The 19,755-nt window shown below is 43.5% G+C and overlaps 1 protein-coding gene across 4 annotated transcripts in view; it reads right to left on the bottom strand.

Annotated features, from left to right (window-relative positions):
* Nucleotides 1-18,595, bottom strand: part of CD101 (CD101 molecule) — a 40,217-nt gene extending 21,622 nt beyond the window's left edge. For 2 of the 4 annotated variants that reach the window (XR_573175.2, XM_008710360.2), the window contains exons 1-4: nucleotides 16,447-18,591; nucleotides 9,307-9,687; nucleotides 7,573-7,989; nucleotides 3,215-3,601 (exon numbers count right to left, since the gene is read on the bottom strand). Coding sequence is in view for 3 of the 4 variants with exons in the window: in XM_008710360.2 (XP_008708582.1) it covers nucleotides 3,215-3,601; nucleotides 7,573-7,989; nucleotides 9,307-9,687; nucleotides 16,447-16,489 (1,228 nt within the window). In the remaining variant the exon portion in view is untranslated. Of the gene's footprint in view, nucleotides 1-3,214; nucleotides 3,602-7,572; nucleotides 7,990-9,306; nucleotides 9,688-16,446 lie in introns of all 4 variants that reach the window. The other 2 variants (XM_008710361.2, XM_040626861.1) reach the window with 2 other exon arrangements.
* Nucleotides 18,596-19,755: the final 1,160 nt, after the last annotated feature.

The following is a 19,755-nucleotide window of genomic DNA, read 5'->3' on the forward strand; positions in this document are numbered from 1 at the left end:
AAAAAAAAAAAAACAACAACACAAACAAAATACCACCATTAAAAACAATTACTTGGGGGATAATACACTCATAGATAGATTTCTCTTTTTCAAATCACATATTCTCATATATATACCATTGGTTGAAGGGAGATCCTTCTTATACCTGAACTATAATGTTAAACTACAAAATACAAATCTGGCTCCCAGATGGGACATTCAAGATATGCAGAAACGCAAACATTCATTCAACAGGTACTTCCTGTGCAAGGCTTTGTCCTGGGTGCTTTGTGGGCAAAGCAAAGACACCTCGGTAGCTCATGTATCTCAGGTTTAAGGCCAAGGTCCTGGGCCATCAGAATTATCTTGGGCGACAGTTATCCTCCCTGACCCTCGATTTTCTTTCCTGTATATACGAATGTAATAATAGCATCTATGTTATTGCGCTGTTGGGACGACTATAAGTGGTACATGCCAAAGGGCTTAGCCTGGCTGGCCAGGGAGAGTACTCAATAAAGGGGAGCTATTAGCATTGGTCGTAATGACAGGCACTTAGTGAAAGTGAGGTAGTTCAAAGCCAAAAGAGAGAAAACAAAATAGAATGGGATGAGAAATCTAAATAGGATCTAAATGAATTGGCAAATTGTTCCTCATTGCTAAGGAAGGAGTTCCGTTTTCTCCTGCCCTATGTATATCTGTATGTAAGTTACAAAGGCAGATGAAGGTCGATGTCCACAATAAGTTTAATACATGTCTTGAGGGGCGCCTGGGTGGTTCAGTGGGTTAAGCGTCTGCCTTCGGCTCAGGTCATGATTTCAGCGCCCTGGGATCAAGCCCCACATCGGGCTCCCTGTTCAGGGGGGAGTTTGCTTCTCCCTCTCCCTCTGCAGCTCCCCCTGCTTGTGCTCTCTCTCTCTCTGTCAAATAAATAAATACCATCTTTTTAAAAAATACATGTATTTAATATTTTAATACATTTAATACTATTAAATAATTAAATGATTGTTATTAAGTAATTAAATAATTATTATTTAAATAATATTTAATAGTCTATATCTATATCTATCTAGATGCAAACCTGCTTCCAGATTTTGGGTAGTGGAGGCAGGATTATACTTGACGTTCTTTTTGTTTTGTTTTTTTTTTTCTTTAAGATTTTTATTTATTTATGCGACAGAGAGACAGCCAGCGAGAGAGGGAACACAGCAGGGGAGTGAGAGAGGAAGAAGCAGATTCCCAGCGGAGGAGCCCGATGTGGGACTCGATCCCGGAACGCCAGGATCACGCCCTGAGCCGAAGGCAGACGCTTAACGACTGCGCTACCCAGGCGCCCCTTGACGTTCTTTTTGAGTTAAAAATTGACTCATAACTGATGTTTAGAAAATAAAGAGGAAATTATTACTCATAATCTCACTACTTGAATATAACCATTATGGTTAGTTTCAACTAACATCATTTTTTTAATGATTTTTTATTATATGTTAGTCACCATACAGTACATCCCCGGTTTCCGATGTAAAGCTTGATGATTCATTAGTTGCGTATAACACCCAGTGCACCATGCAATACGTGCCCTCCTTACTACCCATCACCAGTCTATCCCATTCCCCCACCCCCCTCCCCTCTGAGGCCCTCAGTCTGTTTCTCAGAGTCCTCAACTAACATCATTTTTTTAAAAGAAAAACATGAGGTTTCCTTGTTCATTACAGTCATTACTGCCTCTTGATAAGAAGTAATAATCTTATCAAGTGTGTGTAAGTTACACATTCACAGTGGTAGTGAGTACCCCCTTGTGTTTGAAATATTCATCAAATATGAATTTCATGATAAAACTCTGTTCATACTTTGGTTTGACTTTCAAAACTGAATGCTCAACAGGATCCTTAATAACTTTGTTAATAACTTTTTCTGTTTCCACATATCAGGCCCTGTTTGGACTCCAGTCTACACAAAGAAATGTTTTTAGCTTTAGAAGACCATCCTACTGATAGGCTTACAATCTGTGTGCCACAAAGCACACCTTCAGATCCCTTTGGCATAGATTCCCACATGCTGAATTTAAGAAAGGTTTACAAATATGTTTCAGCAGAGACTGAGATGAATGAAGCAGAGATTTAGCTACGTGTAAATATGTAAACCCGCCTACACAGTTCTTCCTGAATCCTAGAAAGTTAGACCAAATGTTTAGTGTGAAAACTAACACCAACACACTTCCTGGCGTGCCACTCTAGGCCAAAGCTGGTGTGCCTTCGTTGCTAGCAAATGGGGCGACAGAGAAGAGCGTGAAAGGGAAATTTATCTATCTTTGGAGATGCCGCCAATGAGAAGGTGAAACAAGGGTATCTCTATTTTTAGTTGGGTTTTGTTCTGTGCTCTTGGGCAGTTAATCTTTCTAGACTTTGAATATAATACCTAGCCCAGAGCATCCTAATATTAGTTGTAGGTTTGTCTGTTTTCTCTTCACACAAAAAGCACTGAGTGTTCAACCAAGTTGAAGGTCATCCAACCTTCATAAACTTGAAACGAGAGCTGAGTGGCCTTCCCCATTCGTGCCTATGATACTCAGACCCGTTTGGACAGGCATATCACGTTACAGCAAAATGCAGGGAATAGAGTCTGCCTGCTACCATTTACCTCTTCATTTCTTATTCTGAGCCATCCTTGGATGCAGAATTAAGACCTACTATCATTCTCTGTGTGGGTTAAGATAATAGAGGATGGACAAAGGCATTTGAAAGATGTTTAGGGGGCGGGGGGCATAATGTAGGTGTTTGATCCCCAGGAAGGAGGCTAAGTGTCATTCTTTCCTCTTAACATACTCATATCACACAGATAACAAAGAGAAGACAGAAAGTTTCATTAATACAGGCATTTTCCGCTCAGAAAAAAAACCCAATGTACAGAAATGAAGACTGATCACAAATAGCATCAACGAATCGAAGACAGCAAGAAGGGACTTCAGGACAATCTAATTGTATGTCATTATTTTATATGTGAGGAAGCTGAGATTTAAAGAAGTTAAGGGTTGTGTCTGTGGTCACAGCCCATTTAAAGGCCCAGAAATAAGACTTAAGTCTTCAGCTAGTTTGGTTGCTTTTCTTTCTTCCACCTCAAAGCGATCTGACTGACACCCGACTCTTCGGGGGGAGGCCACTGTGTCCATGGATGCATCCTGGACTCACAAAGGAGGGAAGCAGAGAGCAGCCCTGGCATGTCTGGTTCTGACTTCACGTACCTGCTGGCGTTCTCAGATGCACGTGGCGGTCGGGTGACTGCTTGCGCTGAAGCACCTGCCAGGAGCCCATCGGAGCTCTCGCCATCTCTGCCACGGCACATCTGTAGACACCTTCATCCTCGGGGCCCGCAGAGAAGATCTTGAGAGCAAAAGCCTTGGGGCTGAACTTTGAAACCTGGAGCTGTCCCTGACTTGCTCTCTCTTTGTAGTCTCCTTTCAGGTCCAGAACACCCCCGGCGTCGATGCGGGCTATCTCATTACCATTGAAGAACCAAACACCCTGAAGCTGTGGGTCCCGGCCACCGCCTCCGACCAGGCAGACCAGTTCTAAGGATTTCCCTGCAGTAAATGTGCTCTCAGCTGAAATGTTGACTTGAAAATCTCTCACTAGGAAACAAAAGCAACGCAGGTATTTAGAGAAGCCACAGCATCTGTCCTTTTGGGACCACAGAGAGATAATACCCCTGTAAGGATAGTATGGGGATTGAATTTCATGTGGGAGTTGAGCTCTGAGGAGTAGGTCAGCCAAAGAAATGCCTAGAATCAAAAATGTCCTGGACTATTCCTTCAATCATTCAGAAAGAACAGCATACATAGTTTTCTGAATGCAATCCCGTTAAGCAAGACGTATGCATAGAAGTATAAAGTATACAGTAATGTATCTTTTTTGAATAAAAAATATTTTATAATATGTTGAACTACTGTAAATTGTGATTTCTTTGCTCTCTTTTTTTTGGCTAAGAACATCCAGTGGAATTTTCCTAAGTTAAAGCACATGTGATGTGATGTATGGCAAGTCCACAGCTAACATAATACCTAACAATGAAAAGCTGGAAGTTTTTCCTCTAAGATCAGGAAAAGACAAAGAGGTCCACTCTCACCACTTCTATCTGACATAGTACTGGAAGCCTTAGCCAGAGCAATTAGTCAGGAAAATAAATAAATAAATAAAGGGCATTCAAGCCAGAAGAATGAAGTAAAATCATCTGTTTGCAGATGACGTGATCTTATATATAGAAACCCCAAAAGACTCCACCAAAAAACTGTTAAAATTAATGATTTCAGTAAAGTTGCAGGACACAAAATCAACATACACAAAAAAAAATCAGTTCCATTTCTATACGCGAGCAACACGGTACTGGAAAAAGACATTAAGAAAACAATTTCCACAGATGGCCAATAAACACATGAAAAGATGTTCAACACCACTCATCATCAGGGAAATGCAAATCAAAACCATGATGAGATACCACTTCGCACCTGTCAGAACAGCTATTCTCAAAAAGACAAGAAATACCAAGTGTTGGAGAAGATGTGGCAACAGGGCAACACTTTTACACCACTAGTAAGAATGTAAATTGGTGCAGCCAATATTGAAAAGAGTATAGAGATTTCTCAGAAAATTAAAAATAGGGCGCCTGGGTGGCTCAGTAGGTTAGATGGCCAACTCTTGGTTTCGACTCAGGTCTGATCTCAGGTTCGTGAGATGGAGCCCTGCATCAGGCTCTGTGTGCAGCGTGAAATCTGCTTGTCCCTCTCTCTCCCCCTCTGCTCCTCTCCATGAGTTCTCTCTCCCTCTCTCTCACCCAAATAAATAAATAAAATCTTTTTTAAAAAAACTAAACTAAAAATAGGATTACCATATGATCCAGCTATTCCACTTCTGGGCATTTATTCAAAGAACATAAAAACACCAAGAAGATACATGCACCCCTATGTTCACTGCAACCTTATTTGTAATAGTCGACATATGGAAACCACCTAAGTGTCCATCAATGGATGAAGGGATAAAGAAAATGTGGTATACACACACACACAAAGGAATACTACTTAGCCATAAAAAGAAGGAAATCTTGCCGTTTGCAACACCATGGATGGACCTCGAAGGTATTACTCTAAGTGAATTAAATCAGGCAGAGAAAGACAAATACCATAGGATTTCACTTATATGTGGATTCTAAAAACCAAAACAAATGAACAAACAAAACAAAACAAAAATAAACTCATAGAGACAGAGGAAAGATTTGTGGTTCCCAGAGGGGGAGGGTGTTGGGGAGTAGGCGAAATGGGTGAAGGGGCTCGACTGTATAGTGATGGATTGTAACTAGACTTATGGTGCTGATCACTTGTAATGTATGTAAGTATCAAATTACAGTGTTGCACACCTGAAACTTATATAATGTCGTATGCTAATTTTATCTCAGTAAAAAAACTCATTTGCAATAATGTCAAAAAGAAGAAAATACTTAGGAATAAATTTAACCAAGGAGGTGAAAGACATGTGCACTGAAAACTGTAAAATATTAATGAAAGAAATTAAAGATACAAATAAATGGAAATATATCCTGTGCGCATGGGTTGGGAGAACTAATAACATGTGTTGGCAGAGGATGTGGAGAAATGGATGGGGAGGACGTGCACTGTTAATGGGAAGGTAACAAATGGTGTGGAGGTTTCTCAAAAATTAAAAGTAGAACTACCATATAATCCAGTGATCCTGCTTCTGGGTATATATCCAAAGGACAATGAAATCAGGATCTCAAAGACATATCTGCATTCCCATGTTTATTATTAATGATAGCAAAGATATGGACACAACCTAAGTGTCCACTGATGGATAGATGAATGAAGAGAATATAACATATATATAAATACACACACACACACACACACACACACACACTGAAATATTATTCAGCCATGAGAGAAAAGGAAATCCTGCTATTTTCAACAACATGGATCACCCTTGAGGACATTAGGCTAAGTGAAAGAAGCCAGACACAGAAAGACAGATACTGCAGGAACCCACTTATATGTGGCATCTAAGACTGCTGAGCTCATAAAAGCAGAGAGTAGAATGGTGGTTGCCAGGATCTGGGGAAGGGGGCATGGGGGAGATATTGATCAAAGGGTACAGAGTTTCCCTTATACAAGACAAGTTCTATAGATCTAATGTATAGCATGGCAACTGCAGTTAATGATACTGTGTTGCATACTTGAAATTTGCTGAGAATAGAGATCTTAAATGTTCTCACCATACACACATGCACACACCCACTACACACAAAAAATAATGATGTGAGATGATGGATATGTTAATTAGCTTGATTGTGGTAATATGTGTATCAAAACATGTACACCTTAAATATATACAATTTTTGTCAAAATAAATAAGTAAAAATAAATACTGTTTTACATAAAAAATTGTTCTCAAAGAGAAAAAAAAAAGCACATGTGATGTGCCCTCACAGAACTCACTGAGTATAATGTGGACACTTAACATGTCCAACAGGACAATTTTTTAATGAAATAGAATAACACTCTTCCTAAAACAACAACAACAACAAATAATAATATTAGGGGCGCCTGTGTGGCTCAGTCAGTTAAGCATCTGCCTTTGGCTCAGGTCATGATCTTGGGTCCTGGGATCGAGCGCCGCATCAGGCTCTCTGTTCAGTGGGGAGTCTGCTTCTCCTTCTCCCTCTACCTGCTGCTTCCCCTGCTTGTGCTCTCTCTCTCTGTCAAATAAATAAATAAAATACTGAAAGAAGAAAGAAAGAAGAAAGAAAGAAAGAAAGAAAGAAAGAAAGAAAGAAAGAAAGAAAGAAAGAAAGAAAAAGAAAATCTTCAGTGATCTACCATTGGATCCCTGCTTTTAGCATGAACATGTGTGGTTTTCAAAACCTCTTCCTACAGGACCATAGCTTATGTAGAGAAAACAGGAATAACACCGAGGCTTCCGCTTGCTTTGATGAAAATGCCAATGGATCGTGAAGAGTAACACCATCCCAAGCAGGAAATGGGGTCAGGTGGAAGGAAATACTGGCAGTGACTAAGACAAGGCTCCATGTTGGAAACTGGAGCTACCCTGAGGCCCAGATGTCTGTGGTGTGGAGGCTTTGGAGAGACACACCTGCTTCGAGTACCAGCTCCACCTCTCACCAGCATTTTGCATGTCTGAGGCTCAGGTTCCTTGTTTTAAAAATGGGGAGTCGACCACTTGCCCCATAGGGTGAGGACTAAATGAGGTCAGACAGAGAAAGTCGGTAATGTAGATAAAGTGCTTACACAGGGCTTGGCAAGGATGGCAGCAAAACCATTTTCATGCAGGACTTGTGGAATCTGTCTAACCATTCTAACCATTCAACAGATCTTATCCCATAGAAAACCTGCCGTGGACAGACCCTAAATCATATGTCCCTCCTCTTATTTATGCTTCCCAGATACCAAAACCAAAGAGTATTCAAACTTTCTAAATGGTTTTTTTAGACCCGCCAAAAGATTAGAAAAAAGCCAAAAAGATATCCCATAAATACCCACCATCCACATACTTACGAATTTCTTGAGAAGATCATTACCTGTTGGTCGGATCCTCAGAGCTGTTTGAGCTGTCTGCTTTCTCGTGATTAAAGTCCAGGTTTCATCTGGATCCTGAATCCATTCAGTTGCCTCACAGAACAGCTGGCCTTGATCTGAGGGCTGGAGGCTCCCTATGGACAGCCTGAAGGTGCTGACCCCAAGCTTGCCGAGCTGGACGTCACCAGCCGCAAACCTCTCTGTATATGAGGGCCCAGGGATCAACGTGAAATCTTTGGAGAGGGAAATAATCTTGGTAGTTTGGTTTCTTCCTCCATCCTGCATCAGGTACCAGGTGACAGAGAGGTGGGTGTGCTGAGCTGTGGCTTTGGAGGCTTCACAGGTAAGTTCTAATGATTCACCTTCCTCCTTACCGAGAGTCTGGGAACCCATGGTGGCAGAGAGGGTATCTGGAATAACTGGAAGCAAAGGCATAATGATAACCGACTGGCCCAGTAACCTGTCAGACAAGCCTGCTTGAATGAAGATGGGGCCCTGACCCACCATCCGTAAAGCACATACTTCGAGTTGCTTTTCCACCAGCTATATGCTTTCCCTATTGCCAAGGGGAACATTGGCATCTGTATACATAGTCTGTGGAACTTGGCAAAACTAATGGCTCAGTGATGTATTGACCCTGACTTTACGTTTTTAGCATAGGCTGTGACCAATTTAGCTACTCAGACACAGAGTATTTAAAAGGGAAGAGCGCTGGGAGCTAGAAGACCTAGATTCTGATCCTAAATCTGTCCCTGTTTGACTACAGGAATTGGAGCAAGTCACTTCACTTCCTTATGCCTTAACCTGCTTCTTTGTAAAGTTCTGAAATAATCTCTTGTAATCATTCAGAGCCAAAACGCAACCCTTACCAAAGTTTTGGTAACCATCCTACTACCCTATCATTGTGTTCTTCCTCAGAGGAAATCACACAGCCTAAGTTTATGGGAAAACAACACTTAGATTCAATCCACGAAGATTTATTGAGCAACTACTCAGGGCTAGTCACTGTGCTGGGGGCTGAGATAAGTATTCTCCTGGAGCTCGAGGTGAGGAAGGAGTCCTTTAAGTAGCCAAATACCACATACCCTGGGTGAGCGCTAATAATAGTGATGTGAATAGAACATCAAGAGGAAACAAAGATGGGAAAACTGCCTGAGACAGTCAGGACAGACTTCACAGGAGGTAAGACCTAAACTGGGTCCCCAGGTATACGTGGAAGTTGGCTAGACTGAAAAAGGGGTGCTAAGATATTCTAGGCAAAGGAGCAAAATGGTAATTGAAAGGACTGTGAATCTCTCTCTATGTAAATATGCTAGGGATTAGTAGTTTGGGAATATTCATTTCCAAGTGAATGTCTTGCCACTTGACCATATTAACATGGGTTCTCTTCGCAAGTTAATGTCCTGCCTCCAAGAAGAGACATGACGTGGGGAGAACTCTCAGAGTTTTGTTGGATGCTGTTGCTACGATCACCCTGTGGCTAGCTGCGGACAAGGCCTTCGGAAGACCACCTGCTTTCTAATTCTTGGCAGCAAAGTTGACTGGAAGGATAAACTGAGAGTTTTAAAGAAGGGGAGATACCGATTTGTGACCCATCTGCAAAATATCCAGAGGGCTTCGAGGGCTCTCTTGCCAAAGCAAGGACATGACGCGAAGCCATGTCACCTGCCAAGGCACTGTGATGGCGGGGCTCTGGCTTCAGGGGGCTGGCCGGCACAGGAGGGCCCACGGCTTACCAATTAGCCTAGTCTTCGCGCTGTAATTGCCGTAGTATCTTTCGTCCGTGTTTGGCGTGTGACACTCATACTCGCCGGAATCCTTCAGCTGCAGCTCTGAGATGTGCAGGAAGACCGAGTTGCCCCGGACCCTCTCCACGTAGATCCCCCCGCTTCGCACACGCTGCGCGTACACCGCGTAAGAGAAGGCGGCATCCCTGGTGCTCACGATCTGGACTTCTTGGGTCGGGGCTTTGGGCAGGTACACAGACCACTGGAAATGCTGCTCAGCGGGTCCCTGGTGGCCAGTGACATTGCAGCCAATGCTGACGGGGTAGCCTGCCGCCCGAAACAGCGGTCCTTTCTGGACGGTTACTTCTCTCTGGCCAAGGCTGAGCTTAGCTTGCAAGGAGGAGAAAGAAAGGAGAATAAAAATAGATTAGGGCTCCAGTCCCCCGTGTGCCACCTTATTGCAGTGCCCTGTATTAGAGTTCTAGTAAATGAGATCACAGGTTATTAGCTATAATCAACTCAAATGTTCATACGTCTCCTTCGGGCTGAGGAGCAGGGGAATGGCTTGATGAGTTCGCTCTTCTCTCACAACTTCAACTTCCATAGCAATTCCTACTCACTTAAAAAAAAGAGGTTAGTTTCAACAGTATTATAATTACTATAACTGGCAACACGTAGCGCCCAGTGCTCTCTAAGGCCCCTTATTTAAAGTCAATACGATGCACGATAATTCACCTTTTACGTTATTTTATGGGAAAATTCAGCAAATTCGTTCTTCAGGCTCTCATTCCCGGGTACCTGTCGGGCTGTTCTCTCTGAGATTGCGGGAGAGGGGGAATCTACCCGCCGCCCGCGGTGCCACACTCTCTGTCTCACTAGTTGGTTGGAACTATTTGTAGCTCCTGGCCAGGTCTGATGCAGGACTAGCTAAAATTAGCAGCTGAAAAGGCAGCAGCACTTCCTCTCTATACTGTGGAGGGTTTTTTTGTTTTGTCATTTTTTAAAGAGCCACTACAGCTTTATTGAAAACTTCATAAAAGACAGCCTGTCGAGTCCGCCAGGATCTGGGCTCAAAGTCACTTTGGTTCTTCTGTGACCCAAATTGTTCAGTTGGGGCGACTATGGAGTGTTTCCTGTTGAGATACATCTCAGGTATTCGGTTTGAAGGAGAAAACATTCTCAAATGGCAACATTTTCTTTGACGTGCCCGTGTTCAAAATCAAGCATTTGCAGAAATGAAAAATGCATGTGTTTATGGATTAGGCTAATATAAAAGGCTAGTTTGTTGTCACAGAAAGAACAAAGAGCAAATGACAGAGATGCCCAAGGGTGTGCCCGATCTTTCACTAGGGGCCTGGGGCCCAGTGGAAGGAGAAGAGGAGGGGAAAGACATCAGAAGAGTCCCATGGGGAGCAGTTGCTGGTGTTGTGGAATGAACAGAATAGAGCTCAGAAGAAGATATGGAGGAGGGCACCTGGTGGCTCAGTCGTCAAGCACCTGCCTTCGGCTCAGATCATATTCCCGGGGTCCTGGGAACAAGCGGAACCAAAAGACTTGTTTAGGAATTAGGGAGCGATAAACTGGATTAGGGGAAGGGTTACATGAAGATTAATAGAAGGGGGTAAGGCTGGACAGGAATTTGGGGCCCAAATCATGAAGGTCTTGACTATCACTTCTAAAAGTTTGGACTTGACTGTTTAGGTGATGGGGAATCCACTGGAAGTGTTGGGAAGGTCTCAGGAAAATTAATCTGACAGCTGTGTAGGATGACGGAAGTTAGAAATAAACATTAGGAAATCATGGTAGCCCAGGAGAGAAGTGGTGACCGCAATAGGAATGCAAAGAAAGAGACTATAAGAGCCACGGTGGAGATAAAATCTAGAGAGTTTTTCAGTGTCTTGGATGCTTGGAGGTTAAGGGGTGGATGGAGGGATGGAAGGCAAGAAGAAATAAAAATGATGGTAGGTTTTATGAGGTCGACTGAGAGAATGATGATTCTGTTAATAGAAATAAGGGTATCATGGAGCACCTGGGTGGCTCAATCAGTTAAGCGTCTGACTCTTGCTTTTAGCTCAGGTCATGATCTCAGGGTTGTGAGATCAAGCCCTGCATCGAGCTCCATGCTCAGCACAGAGTCTGCTTGGGATTCTCTCTCTCCCTCTTCCACTGCCCCCCACCCTGCTCTCTAAATAAATAAGTAAATAAATCCTTAAAAAATAGAAATAAGGGTATCTGGAAGAGACTGTTGTGTTGAAGGGTAAGGGAGGAGAAAATTCTGTTTGATTTTGAAAATGCTAAATTTAAATACCATAAATTAAACAGGAAGGATATCCAGCAAACATTGGGAAATAATATTTAAGTGTATATATATATATTTGTACTTTGAAGTCTATTCAACCCTTTGAAAATCTTTGTAATCTAATCCTTTTAAGAAGTCTGTGATATTCGCACATTTAGCAATGACAAGCTTGTACCTGGTTGAGCCTGACTCGAACCTAGATTTGCAAATATGAAATCCCTGGCTGTCTCTATTGCTTCTCACTGCGTCCTGTGAATGCCTGTTCATAACCACGGAAGGTTCTGGGCCATGGGAGCAGATTAGGTTGGTTACAGTACTGGGCAGTGTTAGGGAACACGAGGAGGAGGGCTAAAGAGAGGTAGCTAGAGGGTCCTTCTATTTAGGGGACAGGGCGAGGAACACGCCCACAGAAGGAAGAGCCAGGGAGGTAGGAGAGCAGCCAGGACAGAGTAGCTTGGAAACCAAAGGAGGAAAAATGCTCCGCAAAAGGGCTCGTCTGCGGCTCCTGGGTGGCTCAGTCGGTTAAGTGTCTGCCTTCGGCTCAGGTCATGATTCCAAGGTCCAGAGATCGAGCCCTGCACTGGGCTCCTTGCTCCTCGAGGAGCCTGCTTCTTCCTCTCCTTCCCCCTGCTTGTGCTCTCTCTCTCTCTCTGTCAAATAGATAAATAAATAATCTTAAAAAAAAAAAAAAAGGCCTTGTCCGCTTGCTGAATGCTGCTGTGAGGGTAAGGACCCTAATGTCAGGGGACAGTCCTTTTAGTTTGACGAGGGCGAGATCAGCAGAGATCTTTGTAAAGGAGATTTCAATAGAGCAGAGGCCGAGGATTTCAAGGATCAGAAGTGACTGCAGGGAGTGGAAACTACTTCAAGAAGTTTTGCGGAGCCGGGAAACAGGAGAATAGGGTGGCAGCTGACAAGAGTAGCTGAAAGGGGAGAGGCAGGGAGGGCCGGCTGGACATGCTTAAGAGCAGAGGAGCTGCAGAGGGGAGCGATGGATGACGCCAGAGAGGGTCATGAATGAAGGAAGGTCCTAGTAGAGGCGTGAGGTCACTAACATGAGTGGGAAGGTACTGCTTTCCCAGAAAAGTGAAGCAAAAGCGTGGAAATTTCATACGTATTTTTAATGTGGAAAGGAATGGCTGACAGAGGTCAACTCAAATGGCTATGCACTGGGACCATACGCTGAAGCATCTCTTATAAAGACAATCTCGGTGGGAGTTGTTGCACCTATTTCTCCTCCTCCTCGGGAGTAAAATACTTCAGAGGACTGTTCTGTTGTTTTCTCTTCTAACAGACAGAGGGTTAGAACCCTCTGCATAGCAGCTCAAATTCTCACTGACTGATGGACACACCGTACTGGGGCCACACTTTTGAAACCCAAACAATTCTCTGATGATACTGGCTTTTCTTCAGAAAGATCACTGGGATTGCCGAATTTACCACTACAGTATTATTTCAATGGAAGCTGTTAAGTTGGATTGTATAAAATGGCCCGTAACTAACCATTTTTTAAAAAGATTTATTTATTTTGACAGAGAGAGAGAGAGAGCACAAGCAGGGGCAGTGAAAGAGGGAGAAGCAGGCTTCCCACTGAGCAGGGAGCCCAACGTAGGGCTCGATCCCAGGACCCTGGGATCAGGACCTGAGCCGAAGGCAGATGTTTAACAACTGAGCCACCCAGGCGCCCCTAACTGACTATTTTTGATACACAAAAACAGCAACTTCAAATGATTCCACCTTATACAAGACCTACCTGGAGAATAGCAAACACAACAAGCAATATCTTTCTTTACACATACAAAACCCCCATGCCCTTGAAGGCAGAAAGAACTTCCAACCAAAATATTTGCTTCTATGAGTACAGTCTCAGTAAGGTTGAAGAAAAAATGGGTCCCTCCGTAGCACCCTCCCACATGAATGGTTTTTATATGTAGGGAAGCTAGTCAGGGTGAGGGGTGGCAGATCTAGACCAGGGAGGCAAAGCTGAGTGCTAAGTCCAAGAGCTCATTCACCAATAACATTAACTCTTCAAGTGCCGTGTTCTAACAGAATTAATCAATCTTTATGTTTATTAAAAAAATTAATTCGGAGAAAGTATACCTTTGCTTAACAATGCAACCGGTCAATTGACTGGCATTTAATTTCCTCCCTTATTTATAATTTTCCCTCCATAGTTGTCAGGACAAATAGGAGGCTTCCAAAGTTCTTTCGAGTTCCTTCCTGATTTATGTGCCTTTCACATAAAAACCATGGTTCTATACAAAATGAATGCTTTAGAGTGAGTCAAAACTTAGAAGCAATAAATACATGTCCCAGTTTGGATAATTGTTTACGTGGGTTAAGGAAAAGCTTCCAGGTTCTCTTTTTTGCACCTGGTTACTACTTGCCTTCACCCCAGACTTCCAGCCTACTCACCAGAATTTTTAAAAAAAAAGAGTGTGAAGGAGAGAACTTGCAATATCTGACTTGTTGCACAATGTTCACCCTGTTTTCCCATCTACGCAAGCCAAACACACAGTCCAAATACACAAAGCGTGTCTACTTAAGAATCACACTCTAAATAAATAAATAAATGAATAGAATTTTAAAATAAATAAACAAATAATCATACTCAACAACCAAACAGGACAAATAGGAACGTACCAGCCACCAAGCTTTCTATCTGTTAACACTTGCCAAGACAGTCTGGTGGGCATCCATCACCCAGCAACTAACCAATCCTCTTTTTTTTTTTTTTATAATGATTTTTTATTATATTATGTTAGTCACCATACAGTACATCCCCGGTTTTCGATGTAAGGCTCGATGATTCATTAGTTGTGTATAACACCCAGTGCACCATGCAATATGTGCCCTCCTTACTACCCATCACCGGTCTATCCCATTCCCCCACCACCCTCCCCTCTGAAGCCCTCAGTTTGTTTCTCATAGTCCATAGTCTCTCATGTTTCATTCCCCCTTCTGATTACCCCCCCTTTCTTTATCCCTTTCTTCCCCTACTGATCATTCTAGTTCTTATGTTCCATAGATGAGAGAAATCATATGATAGTTGTCTTTCTCTGCTTGACTTATTTCACTAAGCATTATCTCCTCCAGTGCCGCCCATGTTGCAGCAAATGTTGAGAACTCGTTCTTTCTGATAGCTGAGTAATATTCCATTGTATATATGGACCACAACTTCTTAATCCAGTCATCTGTTGCAGGGCATCTCGGCTCCTTCCACGATTTAGCTATTGTGGACATTGCTGCTATGAACATTGGGGTGCATATGGCCCTTCTCTTCACTACGTCTGTATCTTTGGGGTAAACACCCAGTAGCGCAATGGCTGGATCATAGGGTAGCTCAATTTTTAACTTTTTAAGGGACCTCCACACTGTTTTCCAGAGTGGCTGTACCAACTTGCATTCCCACCAACAATGTAGGAGGGATCCCCTTTCTCCACATCCTCTCCAACAACTGTTGTTTCTTGCCTTGTCTATTTTTGCCATTCTAACTGGCGTAAGGTGGTATCTCAGTGTCTAACCAATCCTCTTAACTAACCCTGCAGGCCACCTCTCACCCCATCAGGCCCCAGATCGGATCCCTACCTCACATGATCTAATGTCTGCGGAAACACGAGCCCGGTTCAGTTCAAGCCAAAGCTTCTGAAGCAAGCCGTTGTGCTGAAGGCTGTCACTTCTTCATGCTTTAGCCACAGCTCTGGCCACACTGCTGATTAAGTTCACTACGATCCCAGTCACTCAAGTCCCTGTACAAACTCAGTCTAGTCTCTACAGCAGTTCTTAACCTGGGTCCACACGCAGGATTAAAAGGTCCATAAACTCAAGTGAAAAAAAAACCTACATCTTTATTTTCACTAGTCTTAATGAAAATTTAGCATTTCCTTCAGTCATGAGGGTAGACAACAAACCACAGATATGTTCACATCACATTACAGTTGTTGCAGATATCTTAAAATATTATTCATACTCATTACTCCTTTGAAGTTTGGTGGTTAACAGACCACCTCTAGATCTTGTTATGGAATCTGTAAAGAAGCCAATAAATGACTGCATCACCACTTAGAATGATGTTGATAATTGCATTTCAGTATGATGGACTTCCCCTATAATCCTGCACATTTTATTTTAGGCATTTAAACAATTATCCTAAGGTGGGATCTATAGGTCTCACTGGATGCTACAGGAACCCACAGCACAAAAAAAGTACCTGCCCCTGGTCTGGAACGATTCCATTTCCAGTCCAGGTCATCTGTTTTCCTGTTTACTTCCAAATCTCCCCTTTCTCCACCCTATTATAATATGTGTAAGTGCTCCTGGACCAGCTAAGACCTTCCATGTGCCCTTCAGCAGAGCCCAGTAAATCTTTTGGCCCCTTCTCAGTCCCTCAGAACGATTCCCACTTCAGCTCCCAGGATGTCCAGAACCTTCTTTTAGCTTCGCCTAAAACTACTAAGTGCTCTCATAAGCCCTTTCATCCAGCCACATCCCCAAGACAAACACATCAGACAAGACGTAAGGTCACCTCTCAGTCTGGGGAGCTGAGTCCTCACTTGCTCCAGGGATGGTTTAGCCCAGGAAGATAAGGTCAAGTCTGGGCAGCACAGACAAATGTGAACATCGGTGGGCCCAGGTTCACAGACTCAGCCAAGCATTGCACCTCCCTAGAGCTCAAGGGCGCCGAGGTAGACCAGGAAACCATTATCGGTAAGTCAAAAATTAGAGCACACACCAGAGATGTGTGGCACAATTTTTGCCTGTAAATATCAAATTGTCCTTCTCCGCCACCCAGCAGCCTCCTGTTGACTAGCTCCTGGGACAACAGAGACATGCAGAATTATGACACTTACTCAGAAACAGAAAGAAAGATGCCACATGTGGGATGTGTGCCATTTGGCCCAGTACAGACCTTTCCTCGTGGTGTCACTGAAGTTGCTCAGACACTGAATGACAAATGCTGTGTCTCGCTACAAAGGTAAAGAGGAAGCAATGGTGTGGTTTGCAGCGCACTGGGAAACACAGATGGCTTGCAAAGAGCAAAACCGTTTGCATCATACGGCTCTTTGCTAATCACTTGAATCTGGGTGAGAAAAGTGAGTGATCTTCATGGGTAAGTGTATACAGATAAAAATAAGAAAAGGTGGGCCTCATCCTGGCTAAATGTGCATCATTAGTCCATCACAAGAGAATGTAGGTAAACCAAATAAATAAAAAAAAATCAAGCAGAAATGTTCTCTTCTTAGCCCTTCCCTCTCCTTCCCTCTTGGGAAGAAGGGCCCCCGGAAAACACGAATGTGGGGAGACACGAGGTGGTGGTAATGGCAACAGTCTCTGGAGCCAGGCTGCCTGGGTCTGCATGCAGATTCTATTCGCAATATCTGTGTGATCTTAGAAAACTTACTAACACTCATCTGTAAAATGGAGATGCTAATAGTATGTACCCCATCAGATTGCCGTGTGGGTTGAATGAACTCATTCATGTCAAGCACTTAGAACGATATCTGGTACATAGTAAGTGCTGGGTGAATATCCACAGCCATCATGTGACATTTAAGTGAGTCTTCATCTGCCCAAGATGGGCCTGGCACCAAGATGGAGAGTAAATACCTAAATCTAACAGGTGGCACTGAACCCAGGCTAACTTATTCCTACTTAATCCTGGAAGACAAGATCATATAAGGAGGGGCTCACTGAAGACATTAGTTGCCTAGGTCAAGGATATATCTAGATAGGTCAGTAATAAACTGGTGTGCTTCAGGCCACAGTTTCAGGCAGATTCCTGCTCCATTCATCCATCCAACCATTTTTTTAGTACTTCTACATTTTGGGTGCTTTGGTAAATACTGCATGTACGAAGATGTTAACACCTCAGTCTTTGTTCTCAGGAAACTTCCACTTCGTCAGAGAACCACAATGCAAAGTTGCAAGCACAACCTTCAGTGCAGCCCCTAAACGGAGTTAGAAAGGTTGGCCGGCAGGAGGGAAGGACAGGATGCACTGGGCTGGGCCAAATGAGACAACCAGGGAGGAAGGCGGGCAGTTCCGGGCAGTTACAGCTGGGGGAGAAGCAGCCTAGTGTGAGTAATGATGCACCAGCCACACCTTCCTGTTTGAGTAAAGCTTGAGGCTGGTATGAAGGGAACAGGGTCTATAGTGGTAGGCTGGGGCAGATCTTACTGGGCCGTGCATGCCAGGCCCAGGACCTTGGCCTTTATCCCACAGACAAGGGGAGCTTTTGAAGTCTTCTTCTCCTTCTCCTTCTCCTTTTTCTCTTTCTTTTTCTTCTTTAGGAGGAGAACGGCCTGATTGGGTTTTCCATGTTGTGTATTGCTAACTGGTTGAAAGACGAGGGAGGGAAGCAAGGCTAGAAGCAAGAAGGCCAGTTACAGGATTTTTGCAGTTTTCCATATAAGCAATGATGAGGTCCTGAATTAGGGCATTTAAAATATCGTAGAGGAACAGCTAGAGACACATTTGGAATTAGAGGGTAGCCTCTGATCTTAGGACCTCCTGTCTGGGATGGTGGAGCATGTGGAGGCAAGCGGGAGCACGACTGGCTCTCACACGAGGTAAGTTAGGTGAGGTCGCGTAGGACAAATACAAATAAAGAGGTATGGACATTGGAAGGAGGGAGAGAGCATAGCTGATTTGAGGAGAATGGGAAATCAGGCCAATCTTCAGGGGAAAGTTAACATTTTAAGACAGAACTTATTTTCCCAATGGCCATTATAGTAGAGTAGGGTAACATTCAACAAATTCAGGTCTGGAAGCCTCTAAATTCTACCGTTTTTAAGTTTTCACTTTCTCCCCCTCTGGACTTATTTATTAGTGATGATATCTAAAAATTAGCACTCCAAGATTAGTCAAACTACAAATATTAATCTCTTCAGTGAAAAGCTCTGTACTTCCCTTTCCAAGGTACTATGCAAGCCTTCGTGGAAGATGAACCATTCCCTCCAGGAGCTTGAAATTTAACTTAATAAACAACTTAGATAAGACACAGTAGCCAGGGGGGCCTGGGTGGCTCAGTCGTTAAGCGTCTGCCTTCGGCTCAGGTCATGATCCCAGGGTCCTGGGATCGAGCCCCGCATTGCACTGGGCTCCCTGTTCAGCAGGGAGTCTGCTTCTACTTCTCCCACTCCCCCTGCTTGTGTTCCCTCTCTCGCTGTGTCTCTCTCTGTCCAATAAATAAATAAAATCTTTAAAAAAACAAAAAACAAAAACAGTAGCCAGTTGGCATGAGCTTCTAACCACGTGGGTCTCTTCACAGCAACACTTGAGTGCCCTCACAACATGGCGGCTGGCTTCACCCAGACCAAGTGATCCAAAAGACACAGACCAAGGAGGAAGGTGCAGTGCCTTTTATGGACTAGTCTTAAAGTTACACGCCATCACTTCCGCCTTAGTCTATTTGTTAAAAGTGAATCATTAATTCCAGCCCACACTCAAGGGGAGGGAAATTAGGCTGTGCCTTTTGAAAGGAGGAGTGTCGAGAATTTGTGGATGTAAAACCACCATAAACCTACTAAAAATTTTTAACATTTTTCCATATGTGTTTTATCATATGTGTGTGAGACTATGTTGTATTTGTTAGAGAGAAAGAAAAAGAAAGAAAGGAAGAGGGAAAGAGAGAGAGGAGGAGAGAGAGGGAGGGGCGGGGGGGAAGGGAGAGGAAGGAAGAGTAACCAAATGAGGCAGCACGTGTTGAGTATCCAATTTACGGCTCAAACAAGAAATCTCCTAAGAGTTAATAGGCTGGAGGGGCTGCTGTAGGCAGGGAGCAGCCATAGGTCATTCAGAAAAGGCTGGTTTTAAGTAGGTCCTTGGGGATCCGGTATGATTCAAATAGGCAGAGGAGGGAGGGAAGGAAATTCCAATAGGGAGAAATGAAATGTACAAAGATACAGAGGCAGGGATGTGCAGGTTATATTCAGGGAACAATTAAAGGGTAGTTTACCTTGAATGGGCCTTTCAAACTTCCTCCCCAGGCTGTTGACTATAGTATCAGTGGGGCTCGACGTACAGTAATTTGTCCATCATTTCAGTGGGAGAAAATATGGGTCATCCCCCGGCACCGAAATTTTAGGCAAATACACTCTATCAGTTAGTTATTGCTGTGGAACAAACCACAACACTTTGGTGGCTGACAACAGTTAACA

This window comes from Ursus maritimus, unplaced genomic scaffold (genome assembly GCF_017311325.1).
Source record: "Ursus maritimus isolate PB19 unplaced genomic scaffold, ASM1731132v1 scaffold_12, whole genome shotgun sequence".
Taxonomy (NCBI): Eukaryota; Metazoa; Chordata; class Mammalia; order Carnivora; family Ursidae; genus Ursus; species Ursus maritimus.